Source organism: Oncorhynchus mykiss, chromosome 10 (genome assembly GCF_013265735.2).
Source record: "Oncorhynchus mykiss isolate Arlee chromosome 10, USDA_OmykA_1.1, whole genome shotgun sequence".
NCBI classification, from domain to species: domain Eukaryota; kingdom Metazoa; phylum Chordata; class Actinopteri; order Salmoniformes; family Salmonidae; genus Oncorhynchus; species Oncorhynchus mykiss.
Genome location: NC_048574.1, coordinates 4,527,202 through 4,541,027, shown reverse-complemented (window position 1 = coordinate 4,541,027; position 13,826 = coordinate 4,527,202). Strand labels below are relative to the sequence as shown.

General features: G+C 48.3%; 1 protein-coding gene across 2 annotated transcripts in view; it reads right to left on the bottom strand.

Moving 5' to 3' along the window:
• The window catches only part of LOC110534814 (large neutral amino acids transporter small subunit 4), a 40,255-nt gene extending 28,169 nt beyond the window's left edge, over nucleotides 1-12,086 (bottom strand). For both annotated transcript variants that reach the window (XM_036989522.1, XM_036989523.1), the window contains exons 1-2: nucleotides 11,946-12,086; nucleotides 10,198-10,634 (exon numbers count right to left, since the gene is read on the bottom strand). In XM_036989522.1, coding sequence (XP_036845417.1) covers nucleotides 10,198-10,357 — 160 coding nt within the window. In that variant the 5' untranslated portion in view covers nucleotides 10,358-10,634; nucleotides 11,946-12,086. The remainder of the gene's footprint in view (nucleotides 1-10,197; nucleotides 10,635-11,945) is intronic.
• Between the last annotated feature and the right edge of the window lie 1,740 nt (nucleotides 12,087-13,826).

Sequence of the window (13,826 nt, the reverse complement as noted above, 5' to 3'; positions counted from 1 at the left end):
TTTTCTTACAAAAACTTACATGGACAAAAAAACACACACTTAACATTACAATACAATTTCAGAAATTTCTAAAAACATGTTTTCACTTTGTCATTGTGGGGTTTTGTGGGTAGATAGGTGTGATTATTTTCATTTTGAATTCAGGCTCTAACACAACAAAATGTGAAATAAGTCAAGAGGTGTGAATACAGACGAATTTCAACAAACGTCAATGCATCACACCTTCATCATACACATTGCCATGGCAACGATACAGGACATCACCTATGTCTCAACTACAGTCCCCCTCATCCTTTATCCCCTGGAACTGTCCAGTGCTTGTAGCATTCTATGCCATATGGTCTCATTGACCATTCTATTTTTCTCTAACACACACCGTTTCAATGTTTCTATGACAATACATTTGATTCATCAACGGTCGTAATGATGGAGAATCATTTGATTTCCAGTTATGAAGTAAATGTTTTTTCAAAATCATTGACAAGAAAAGTATGGTCCACACTATTGGGTATTTCACTGCACCCTCATATGCCATGTCTTTAAATATGCAGACACATGGATTAAAAGTACATTTACATTGTAAAACTTCTGACAGCCAACTGTCTAACTTCGCCCATAACTTTGGGACTTCATAGCTTTCCCAGAAGGCATGGATTATTGAGTCATTGTTAGTTTTACACTTAAGATATGACTCTGCCGTTGTGCTGTGGAATTTGTGAATTTTAGGGGACCTCCCTCCTAGACACCTGATGTTCCTGGGGTCCTCCTAGACACCTGATGTTCCTGGGGTCCTCCCTCCTAGACACCTAATGTTCCTGGCGTCCTCCCTTCTAGACACCTAATGTTCCTGGGGTCCTCCCTCCTAGATACCTAATATTCCTGGAGTCCTCCTAGATACCTATTGTTCATGGGGTCCTCCCTTCTAGATACCTAATGTTCCTGTGGTCCTCCTAGACACCTAATGTTCCTGAAGTCCTCCCTCCTAGACACCTAATGTTCCTGGGGTCCTCCCTCCTAGACACCTTATGTTCCTGGGGTCCTCCTAGATACCTAATGTTCCAGGTGTCCTCCTAGATACCTATTGTTCCTGGGGTTCTCCCCCATAAACACCTAATGTTCCTGGGGTCCTCCTAGACACCTAATGTTCCTGGGGTCCTCCCTTCTACAGTAGATACCTATTGTTCCTGGGGTCCTCCCTTCTAGACACCTAATGTTCCTGGGGTCCTCCCTCATAGACACCTAATGTTCCTGGGGTCCTCATAGACACCTAATGTTCCTGGGGTCCTCCTAGACACCTAATGTTCCTGGGTTCCTCCTATATACATAATGTTCCTGTGGTCCTCCTAGACACCTAATGTTCCTGGGGTCCTCCCTCCTAGACATCTAATGTTCCTGGGGTCCTCCCTCCTAGACACCTAATGTTCCTGGGGTCCTTCTAGACACCTAATGTTCCTGGGGTCCTCCTAGATACCTAATGTTCCTGGGGTCCTCCTAGATACCTATTGTTCCTGGGGTCCTCCCTCATAGACACCTAATGTTCCTGGGGTCCTCCTAGACACCTAATGTTCCTGGGCTCCTCCTAGACACCTAATGTTCCTGGTGTAATCTTAGATACATAGTGTTCCTGGGATCCTCCTAGATACCTATTGTTCCTGGGGTCCTCCCTCCTAGAAACGTAATGTTCCTGGGGTCCTCCCTCCTAGACACGTAATGTTCCTGGGGTCCTCCCTTCTAGACACCTAATGTTCCTGGGGTCCTCCCTCCTAGATACCTAATATTCCTGGAGTCCTCCTAGATACTTATTGTTCCTGGGGTCCTCCCTTCTAGATACCTAATGTTCCTGTGGTCCTCCTAGACACCTAATGTTCATGGGGTCCTCCCTCCTAGACACCTAATGTTCCTGGGGTCCTCCCTCCTAGACACCAAATGTTCCTAGGGTCCTCCCTCATAGACATCTAATGTTCCTGGGGTCCTCATAGACACCTAATGTTCCTGGGGTCCTCCTAGACACCTAATGTTCCTGGGGTCCTCCTATATACATAATGTTCCTGTGTTCCTCCTAGACACCTAATGTTCCTGGGGTCCTCCCTCCTAGACATCTAATGTTCCTGGGGTCCTCCCTCCTAGACACCTAATGTTCCTGGGGTCCTTCTAGACACCTAATGTTCCTGGGGTCCTCCCTCCTAGAAACCTAATGTTCCTGGGGTCCTCCCTCCTAGACACCTAATGTTCCTGGGGTCCTCCTAGACACCTTATGTTCCTGGGGTCCTCCTAGATACCTAATGTTCCAGGTGTCCTCCTAGATACCTATTGTTCCTGTGGTTCTCCCCCATAAACACCTAATGTTCCTGGGGTCCTCCTAGACACCTAATGTTCCTGGGGTCCTCCCTCCTAGACACGTAATGTTCCTGGGGTCCTCCCTTCTAGACACCTAATGTTCCTGGGGTCCTCCTAGACACCTTATGTTCCTGGGGTCCTCCTAGATACCTAATGTTCCAGGTGTCCTCCTAGATACCTATTGTTCCTGTGGTTCTCCCCCATAAACACCTAATGTTCCTGGGGTCCTCCTAGACACCTAATGTTCCTGGGGTCCTCCCTCCTAGACACGTAATGTTCCTGGGGTCCTCCCTCCTAGACACCTTATGTTCCTGGGGTCCTCCTAGATACCTAATGTTCCAGGTGTCCTCCTAGATACCTATTGTTCCTGGGGTTCTCCCCCATAAACACCTAATGTTCCTGGGGTCCTCCTAGACACCTAATGTTCCTGGGGTCCTCCCTTCTACAGTAGATACCTATTGTTCCTGGGGTCCTCCCTTCTAGACACCTAATGTTCCTGGGGTCCTCCCTCATAGACACCTAATGTTCCTGGGGTCCTCATAGACACCTAATGTTCCTGGGGTCCTCCTAGACACCTAATGTTCCTGGGTTCCTCCTATATACATAATGTTCCTGTGGTCCTCCTAGACACCTAATGTTCCTGGGGTCCTCCCTCCTAGACATCTAATGTTCCTGGGGTCCTCCCTCCTAGACACCTAATGTTCCTGGGGTCCTTCTAGACACCTAATGTTCCTGGGGTCCTCCTAGATACCTAATGTTCCTGGGGTCCTCCTAGATACCTATTGTTCCTGGGGTCCTCCCTCATAGACACCTAATGTTCCTGGGGTCCTCCTAGACACCTAATGTTCCTGGGCTCCTCCTAGACACCTAATGTTCCTGGTGTAATCTTAGATACATAGTGTTCCTGGGATCCTCCTAGATACCTATTGTTCCTGGGGTCCTCCCTCCTAGACACGTAATGTTCCTGGGGTCCTCCCTCCTAGACACGTAATGTTCCTGGGGTCCTCCCTTCTAGACACCTAATGTTCCTGGGGTCCTCCCTCCTAGATACCTAATATTCCTGGAGTCCTCCTAGATACTTATTGTTCCTGGGGTCCTCCCTTCTAGATACCTAATGTTCCTGTGGTCCTCCTAGACACCTAATGTTCATGGGGTCCTCCCTCCTAGACACCTAATGTTCCTGGGGTCCTCCCTCCTAGACACCAAATGTTCCTAGGGTCCTCCCTCATAGACATCTAATGTTCCTGGGGTCCTCATAGACACCTAATGTTCCTGGGGTCCTCCTAGACACCTAATGTTCCTGGGGTCCTCCTATATACATAATGTTCCTGTGTTCCTCCTAGACACCTAATGTTCCTGGGGTCCTCCCTCCTAGACATCTAATGTTCCTGGGGTCCTCCCTCCTAGACACCTAATGTTCCTGGGGTCCTTCTAGACACCTAATGTTCCTGGGGTCCTCCCTCCTAGAAACCTAATGTTCCTGGGGTCCTCCCTCCTAGACACCTAATGTTCCTGGGGTCCTCCTAGACACCTTATGTTCCTGGGGTCCTCCTAGATACCTAATGTTCCAGGTGTCCTCCTAGATACCTATTGTTCCTGTGGTTCTCCCCCATAAACACCTAATGTTCCTGGGGTCCTCCTAGACACCTAATGTTCCTGGGGTCCTCCCTCCTAGACACGTAATGTTCCTGGGGTCCTCCCTTCTAGACACCTAATGTTCCTGGGGTCCTCCCTCCTAGATACCTAATATTCCTGGGGTCCTCCCTCCTAGATACCTAATATTCCTGGAGTCCTCCTAGATACCTATTGTTCCTGGGGTCCTCCCTTCTAGATACCTAATGTTCCTGTGGTCCTCCTAGACACCTAATGTTCCTGGGGTCCTCCCTCCTAGACACCTAATGTTCCTGGGGTCCTCCCTCCTAGACACCTAATGTTCCTGGGGTCCTCCCTCCTAGACACCTAATGTTCCTGGGGTCCTCCCTCCTAGACACCTAATGTTCCTGGGGTCCTCCTAGACACCTTATGTTCCTGGGGTCCTCCTAGATACCTAATGTTCCAGGTGTCCTCCTAGATACCTATTGTTCCTGGGGTTCTCCCCCATAAACACCTAATGTTCCTGGGGTCCTCCTAGACACCTAATGTTCCTGGGGTCCTCCCTTCTAGATACCTATTGTTCCTGGGGTCCTCCCTTCTAGACACCTAATGTTCCTGGGGTCCTCCCTCCTAGACACCTAATATTCCTGGAGTCCTCCTAGATACCTATTGTTCCTGGGGTCCTCCCTTCTAGATACCTACTGTTCCTGTGGTCCTCCTAGACACCTAATGTTCCTGGGGTCCTCCCTCCTAGACACCTAATGTTCCTGGGGTCCTCCCTCCTAGACACCTAATGTTCCTGGGGTCCTCCCTCATAGACACCTAATGTTCCTGGGGTCCTCCTAGACACCTAATGTTCCTGGGGTCCTCCTAGACACCTAATGTTCCTGGGGTCCTCCTATATACATAATGTTCCTGTGTTCCTCCTAGACACCTAATGTTTGTGGGGTCCTCCCTCCTAGACATCTAATGTTCCTGGGGTCCTCCCTCCTAGACACCTAATGTTCCTGGGGTCCTTCTAGACACCTAATGTTCCTGGGGTCCTCCCTCTTAGACACCTAATGTTCCTGGGGTCCTCCCTCCTAGACACCTAATGTTCCTGGGGTCCTCCTATACACCTTATGTTCCTGGGGTCCTCCTAGATACCTAATGTTCCAGGTGTCCTCCTAGATACCTATTGTTCCTGGGGTTCTCCCCCATAAACACCTAATGTTCCTGGGGTCCTCCTAGACACCTAATGTTCCTGGGGTCCTCCCTCCTAGACACGTAATGTTCCTGGGGTCCTCCCTTCTAGACACCTAATGTTCCTGGGGTCCTCCCTCCTAGATACCTATTGTTCCTGGGGTCCTCCCTTCAAGATACCTAATGTTCCTGTGGTCCTCCTAGACACCTAATGTTCCTGGGGTCCTCCCTCCTAGACACCTAATGTTCCTGGGGTCCTCCCTCCTAGACACCTAATGTTCCTGGGGTCCTCCTAGACACCTTATGTTCCTGGGGTCCTCCTAGACACCTAATGTTCCTGGGGTCCTTCCTCCTAGACACCTAATGTTCCTGGGGTCCTCCTAGACACCTAATGTTCCTGGGGTCCTCCTAGATACCTAATGTTCCTGGGGTCCTCCCTTCTAGATACCTATTGTTCCTGGGGTCCTCCCTTCTAGACACCGAATGTTCCTGGGGTCCTCCCTCATAGACACCTAATGTTCCTGGGGTCGTCCTAGACACCTAATGTTCCTGGGGTCCTCCTAGACACCTAATGTTCCTGGGGTCCTCCTATATACATAATGTTCCTGTGTTCCTCCTAGACACCTAATGTTCCTGGGGTCCTCCCTCCTAGACATCTAATGTTCCTGGGGTCCTCCCTCCTAGACACCTAATGTTCCTGGGGTCCTTCTAGACACCTAATGTTCCTGGGGTCCTCCTAGATACCTAATCTTCCTGGGGTCCTCCTAGATACCTATTGTTCCTGGGGTCCTCCCTCATAGACACCTAATGTTCCTGGGGTCCTCCTAGACACCTAATGTTCCTGGGCTCCTCCTAGACACCTAATGTTCCTGGTGTAATCTTAGATACATAGTGTTCCTGGGATCCTCCTAGATACCTATTGTTCCTTGGGTCCTACCTTCTAGATACCTAATGTTCCTGTGGTCCTCCTAGACACCTAATGTTCCTGGGGTCCTCCCTCCTAGACACCTAATGTTCCTGGGGTCCTCCCTCCTAGACACCTAATGTTCCTGGGGTCCTCCTAGACACCTTATGTTCCTGGGGTCCTCCTAGATACCTAATGTTCCAGGTGTCCTCCTAGATACCTATTGTTCCTGGGGTTCTCCCCCATAAACACCTAATGTTCCTGGGGTCCTCCTAGACACCTAATGTTCCTGGGGTCCTCCCTTCTAGATACCTATTGTTCCTGGGGTCCTCCCTTCTAGACACCTAATGTTCCTGGGGTCCTCCCTCATAGACCCCTAATGTTCCTGGGGTCCTCATAGACACCTAATGTTTCTGGGGTCCTCCTAGACACGTAATGTTCCTGGGGTCCTCCTATATACATAATGTTCCTGTGTTCCTCCTAGACACCTAATGTTCCTGGGGTCCTCCCTCCTAGACATCTAATGTTCCTGGGGGCCTCCCTCCTAGACACCTAATGTTCCTGGGGTCCTTCTAGACACCTAATGTTCCTGGGGTCCTCCTAGATACCTAATGTTCCTGGGGTCCTCCTAGATACCTATTGTTCCTGGGGTCCTCCCTCATAGACACCTAATGTTACTGGGATCCTCCTAGACACCTAATGTTCCTGGGCTCCTCCTAGACACCTTATGTTCCTAGTGTAATCTTAGATACATAGTGTTCCTGGGATCCTCCTAGATACCTATTGTTCCTGGGGTCCTCCCTCATAGACACCTAATGTTCCTGGGGTCCTCCTATACACCTAATGTTCCTGGGGTCCTCCCTCCTAGATACCTAATATTCCTGGAGTCCTCCTAGATACCTATTGTTCCTGGGGTCCTCCCTTCTAGATACCTAATGTTCCTGTGGTCCTCCTAGACACCTAATGTTCCTGGGGTCCTCCCTCCTAGACACCTAATGTTCCTGGGGTCCTCCCTCCTAGACACCTAATGTTCCTGGGGTCCTCCTAGACACCTTATGTTCCTGGGGTCCTCCTAGATACCTAATGTTCCAGGTGTCCTCCTAGATACCTATTGTTCCTGGGGTTCTCCCCCATAAACACCTAATGTTCCTGGGGTCCTCCCTTCTAGATACCTATTGTTCCTGGGGTCCTCCCTTCTAGACACCTAATGTTCCTGGGGTCCTCCCTCATAGACACCTAATGTTCCTGGGGTCCTCATAGACACCTAATGTTCCTGGGGTCCTCCTAGACACCTAATGTTCCTGGGGTCCTCCTATATACATAATGTTCCTTAGTTCCTCCTAGACACCTAATGTTCCTGGGGTCCTCCCTCCTAGACATCTAATGTTCCTGGGGTTCTCCCTCCTAGTCACCTAATGTTCCTGGGGTCCTTCTAGACACCTAATGTTCCTGGGGTCCTCCTAGACACCTAATGTTCCTGGGGTCCTCCTAGATACCTATTGGTCCTGGGGTCCTCCCTCATAGACACCTAATGTTCCTGGGGTCCTCCTAGACACCTAATGTTCCTGGGCTCCTCCTAGACACGTAATGTTCCTGGTGTAATCTTAGATATATAGTGTTCCTGGGATCCTCCTAGATACCTATTGTTCCTGGGGTCCTACCTTCTAGACACCTAATGTTCCTGGGGTCCTCCTAGACACCCATTGTTCCTGGGGTCCTCCTAGATACCTAATGTTCCTGGGGTCCTCCTAGATACCTATTGTTCCTGGGGTCCTCCCTCATAGACACCTAATGTTCCTCTGGTCCTCCCTCATAGACACATAGTGTTCCTGGGATCCTCCTAGATACCTAATGTTCCTGGGGTCCTCCCTCATAGACACCTAATGTTCCTGGGGTCCTCCTAGACACCTAATGTTCCCGGGGTCCTCCTAGACACCTAATGTTCCTGGGTTCCTCCTAGATACCTAATGTTCCTGTGGTCGTCCTAGACACCTACTCTTCCTGGGGTCCTCCCTCCTAGACATCTAATGTTCCTGGGGTCCTCCCTCTTAGACATCTAATGTTCCTGGGGTCCTCCCTTCTAGACACCTAATGTTCCTGTGGTCCTCCCTCATAGACACCTAATGTTCCTGGGGTCCTCCTAGACACCTAATGTTCCTGGGTTCCTCCTAGACACCTAATGTTCCTGGTGTAATCTTAGACACATAGTGTTCCTGGGATCCTCCTTGACACTTAATGTTCCTGGGGTCCTCCCTCCTAGACCCCTAATGTACCGGGTGTCCTCCTAGACCCCTAATGTTCCTGGGGTCCTCCCTCCTAGACACCTAATGTTCCTGGGGTCTTTCTAGATACCAAATGTTCCTGTGGTCCTCCTAGACACTTAATGTTCCTGGGGTCCTTCTAGACACCCGATGTTCCTGGGGTCCTCCCTCCTAGACACCTAATGTTCCTGGGTTCCTCCTAGATACCTAATGTTCCTGGGTTCCTCCTAGACACCTAATGTTCCTGGGGTCTTTTTAGACACCTAATGTTCCTGGGGTCCTCCTTGATACCTAATGTTCCTGGGGTCCTCCCTCCTAGATCCTAATGTTCCTGGGGTCCTCCTAGACACGTAATGTTCCTGGGGTCCTCCTAGACACCTAATGTTCCTGGGGTCCTCCCTCCTAGATACCTAATGTTCCTGGGGACCTCCCTCATGGACACCTAATGTTCCTGGGGTCCTCCCTTCTAGACACCTAATGTTCCTGGGGTCCTCCTAGATACTCAATGTTCCTGGGGACCTCCCTCATAGATACATAATGTTCCTGGGGTCCTCCCTCCTAGACACCTAATGTTCCTGGGGTCCACCTTGATACCTAATGTTCCTGGGGACCTCCCTCATGGACACCTAATGTTCCTGGGGTCCTCATAGGCACCTGATGTTCCTTTACATTTCTTTCTACATTTCTGGAATGTATAATGTTTAATCTGTACATATTAAATACAGCCTTTAATATCTGTGTGAGAGGTGAGTGATGTCAGAGAGAGAGACTGTTACAGAGATGTTCATGTGTTAATGTAGAAACCACTCACATTCAGGAGAGCGTGAAACACGGTTCTCACGTTCACAGTAATCTGAATTATCACCCTGCTACAAGTTGTGGAGATGTGTATTAATGTTTGTGGAGAAGTTAATTGAAGGTTGTGGAGAAGTTCATAAAGGTCGTGGAGAAGTTTATAAAAGGTTGTGGAGAAGTTTATAAAAGGTTGTGGAAAAGTTTACAAAAGGTTGTGGAGAAGTTCATTGAAGGTTGTGGAGAAGTTCATTGAAGGTTGTGGAGAAGTTCATTGAAGGTTGTTGAGAAGTTTATAAAAGGTTGTGGAGAAGTTTGTTAAAAGGTTGTGGAGAAGTTCGTTAAAGGTTGTGGAGAAGTTCACTAAAGGTTGTGGAGAAATTCCTGACCCCTCCTGTCTCAGCCTCCAGTATTTATGCTGCAGTAGTTTATGTGTCGGGGGCTAGGGTCAGTTTGTTATATCTGGAGTACTTCTCCTGTCTTATCCGGTGTCCTGTGTGAATTTAAGTATGCTCTCTCTAATTCTCTCTCTCTCTTTCTCTCTCTCGGAGGACCTGAGCCCTAGGACCATGCCTCAAGACTACCTGGCATGATGACTCCTTGCTGTCCCCAGTCCACCTGGTCGTGCTGCTGCTACAGTTTCAACTGTTCTGCCTGCAGCTATGGAACCCTGAACTGTTCACCGGACGTGCTACCTGTCCCAGACCTGCTGTTTTCAACTCTCTAGAGACAGCAGGAGCGGTAGAGATACTCTTAATGATCGGCTATGAAAAGCCAACTGACATTTACTCCTGAGGTGCTGACTTGCTGCTCCCTCGACAACTACTATGATTATTATTATTTGACCATGCTGGTCATTTATGAACATTTGAACATCTTGGCCATGTTGTTATAATCTCCACTCGGCACAGCCAGAAGAGGACTGGCCACCCCACATAGCCTGGTTCCTCTCTAGGTGTCTTCCTAGGTTTTGGCCTTTCTAGGGAGTTTTTCCTAGCCACCGTGCTTCTACACCTGCATTGCTTGCTGTTTGGGGTTTTAGGCTGGGTTTCTGTACAGCACTTTGAGATATCAGCTGATGTAAATAAATTTGATTTAATTTTATTTGATTAAAGGTGGTGCTCTTACCTTCTCCATTGCACATGTAGGAGTAGTAGCCTTCAGACTTGAGCATGATGAGTAGTGATCCCCAGCCCAGCAGGACAGCTGAGAACAGCAGGTTTTCTATGATGGCTGTCACCGCCATCCACCACCGCCTGGCAAATGCTGTGGCCAGGGACGGAGCCATGACCAGACAGGAGTGGAGAATAGGGGGAGAGAAATGGGGAGTCTAGAGGCCTGAGGTCAAAGTTCAGAGAACGGGAGTCTAGAGGCCTTAGGTCAAAGTTCAATGAACGGGGAGTCTAGAGGCCCGAGGTCAAAGTTCAGAGAACTGGGAGTCTAGAGGCCTCAGGTCAAAGTTCAGAGAACGGGGAGAGCTGAAAGTGAGGAGAAGTGAGGGAAGCAGCAAATGTTTAGTGACAAGAGACCCTCAGCTAGTAGTCTGGTGATCAGGGTTCACAGGTCTGTGGAGACAGAGAGAGACAGAGAGAGAGAGAGAGAGACAGAGAGGGAGAGAGAGAGAGATATTATTCCAGACGTTCTGATCACTGGGCAATGGTTGTTGAAAATTCAATATGATCCCAGTTACAAGTATATGTATATGAATTACTGGTACGTTATAGATGCTCATGGTCCTCTGTATTATTGAAGTGTCTGACAGTTGATGACCACCAGAGGAACCTTCGCTGCCCCCCCCCCCCCCCCCCATTACATCTCACAACTCTAAAGGTGAAACCATGTGACCACGTGGTTCTTTGACCTTCAGGCTGATTCATATGCAACTCTCTTTCTTTTCTCTCGCTCTCTCTTCATGAGGTTGAGAGTCCTTCCTTTCCTCCCCTTACACTCTTTCTCAACCTCTTCCCCCCTCCCTCTGCCCCTCAGCTATAGGACACATGGACACACACACTGACCTGGTGTAATTACCTAGGTAACACACTAGATTATATTGTAGATAGTTACACATTAACAGCAGTGACACGTCGGTAGCCCATGTTCAGCTACAGTATCAAAGTCTCCCACAACAGACAGTGTAAGAGCGGAGAGTTAGTTTCGCGCTGGTGGCAATAACTGACTTCTGTTCAGTGTGGGAACTGATGAAGGATAAACTGGGCTGGCTGGCTGGCTCTCTCTCCCTCTCTCTCTCATTCCTTCCCCTCCCTCACTCCCCTATCTCTCGCTCTCTCTCCCCTCTCTCTCTCTTTCCTTCCTTCCTTCCTTCCTTCCCTCCCTCCCTCCCTCCCCTCTCTCTCTCTCTCTCTCTCAATACATTATCTGCCCAACGGTGCATCCCATCCGCAGCACAATAGCACTGCAAACAAATTCCAGACAAACAAACTGATGGTTTGTGACCCGTCGGCACTCTTCTAATCATAACTCCGGAGACAAAACTGCTTGAGAGAATAAGGACAAACCATTAGCTCATAATGACCTAGACAGTTAACGGACAGCTGAATTCAGCAACATACAACCATCCATTAATACATTCTGTTGCCCAGATCTTCTTATATTAAACTCGGGTCCACATCCCTCACGCCCAGAGAAATACATGGGCTACATGGTTTCACCAATGGAAATACAAAGATGAGTTATTCCATGCTTCTATATCTTATTATTAACACGGAAAAAGAATAACAAGAAATAACAGTAACTCTATAGCCCATTAATTAACATACAACATTAACACCTATTGTAATCTATTCAGCACAGACAGTTTGTATTAACAGTATCCTAAGTGAAGACAGGTATGACTCCATTACAGGTAAGTTACCTACCGGTAGCCTAGTCCCTGACACACACAGGAGTTCAGTTGGATGTTGTTCAGAACTCTTCTGAGGGCTTCTTGTCTTGATATGGTCCTGGTCAGTCGTACCGGCATCTTGACGGGGAAGTCTTTTATACGCACCCCGAACCAGGAAAACATCTCTATCTTACTATTGGCTTTCTGAGGTGCCGCTGGAAAACTGCAGCAGCCAATCAGAGCTTCCCCTCACAGTCGCCCTCTACGGGGTCCACGGAGCAAAGGAGAGAGACAGAGAGCTGAGGCACAGGAAATATATTGACAAAGATTGTGTTTTGATTCAGATAGCTTAAATGATTTGGTACAGGGCATTTATAAAAGTGAAGTCATTTCATTGTATATATTTAGCCAGGATAATCTACTCAGCAATAACTGACCATGTTTATCAGGGAATCCTGCATTCCAATAGTAAAACAGTCACAGAAACAGAAAGACAAAGCAGAGCAGAGATGAGGATGGAATCTACAGTATATATATATATATATATATATATATATATACAGCATATATCTATCTATATATATCTACAGCATCTATCTATCTACAGCATATATCTACAGCATCTATCTATAGCATATATCTATCTATCTATCTATCTATCTATCTATCTATCTATCTATCTATCTATCTATCTATCTATCTATCTATCTATCTATCTACAGCATCTATCTATATCTATATCTATCTACAGCATCTCTCTCTCTATATATATCTATATACAGTGGGGAGAACAAGTATTTGATACATTGCCAATTTTGCAGGTTTTGTCACGATCGTCGTAAGAAGCGGACCAAAGCGCAGCTTTGAATTCATTATTTTATTGAATTACGAAAAAACACGAAGTAAACTGAACAAGCTGCTAAAACAACGTGACTGCTAATGAAACATGCTAACTGTCACGTTCTGACCTCTATTTCTGTTGTTTTGTATTTATTTAGTATGGTCAGGGCGTGAGTTGGGTGGGCAGTCTATGTTTGTTTTTCTATGTTTTGGGGCATTTCTATGTTTTCGGCCTAGTATGGTTCTCAATCAGAGGCAGGTGTCATTAGTTGTCTCTGATTGAGAATCATACTTAGGTAGCCTGGGTTTCACTGTGTGTTGGTGGGTGATTGTTCCTGTTTTTGTGTTTGCACCAGACAGGGCTGTTTTGAGTTCTCACGTTTCTTGTTTTTTCGTTAGTTTGTTCATGTATAGTGTCGTCAATAAATTACAATGAACAACCACCACGCTGCGCTTTGGTCCGCCTCTACTTCCTCCTACAGACGAACGCCCTTACAGAATCACCCACCACAACAGGACCAAGCAGCGTGTCAACAGGCAGGAGCAGCAGGAGAAGCAACAGCGGCTGCAGGAGATACGTAGTAAGGAATTCTGGACATGGGAGGAAATCCTCGACGGGAGAGGACCCTGGGCTAAGCCAGGAGAATATTGCCGCCCCAAGGCCGAGCTGGAGGCAGCAAAAGCAGAGAGGCGGCATTCTGAGAAGCAAGCACGGCGGCGCGGACGGAAGCCCGAGAGTCACCCCCAAAAATTTCTTGGGGGGGGGGCACAGGGGGAGTGTGGCAGAGTCAGGAGTCAGACCTGAGCCAACTCCCCCCGTTTATCGTGAGGAGCCAAGGAGGAGCTCAGAACCAGAGCTGGTGTTGGAGGTGAGCGAAGCAGAGACTGTGAAGGAGTTAATGGGGAAATTGGAGGAGAGTGATATGAGGGACTTGCTGGTTTGGTGCATGAGGCACGACATTCGCCCGACGGAGCGTGTCAGGGATTTAATGGCACCGGGGTCAGCTCTCCATACTCATCCTGAGGTGCGTGCGAGGGGTCTGGTGAAGACTGTGCCAGCCTCACGCACCAGGCC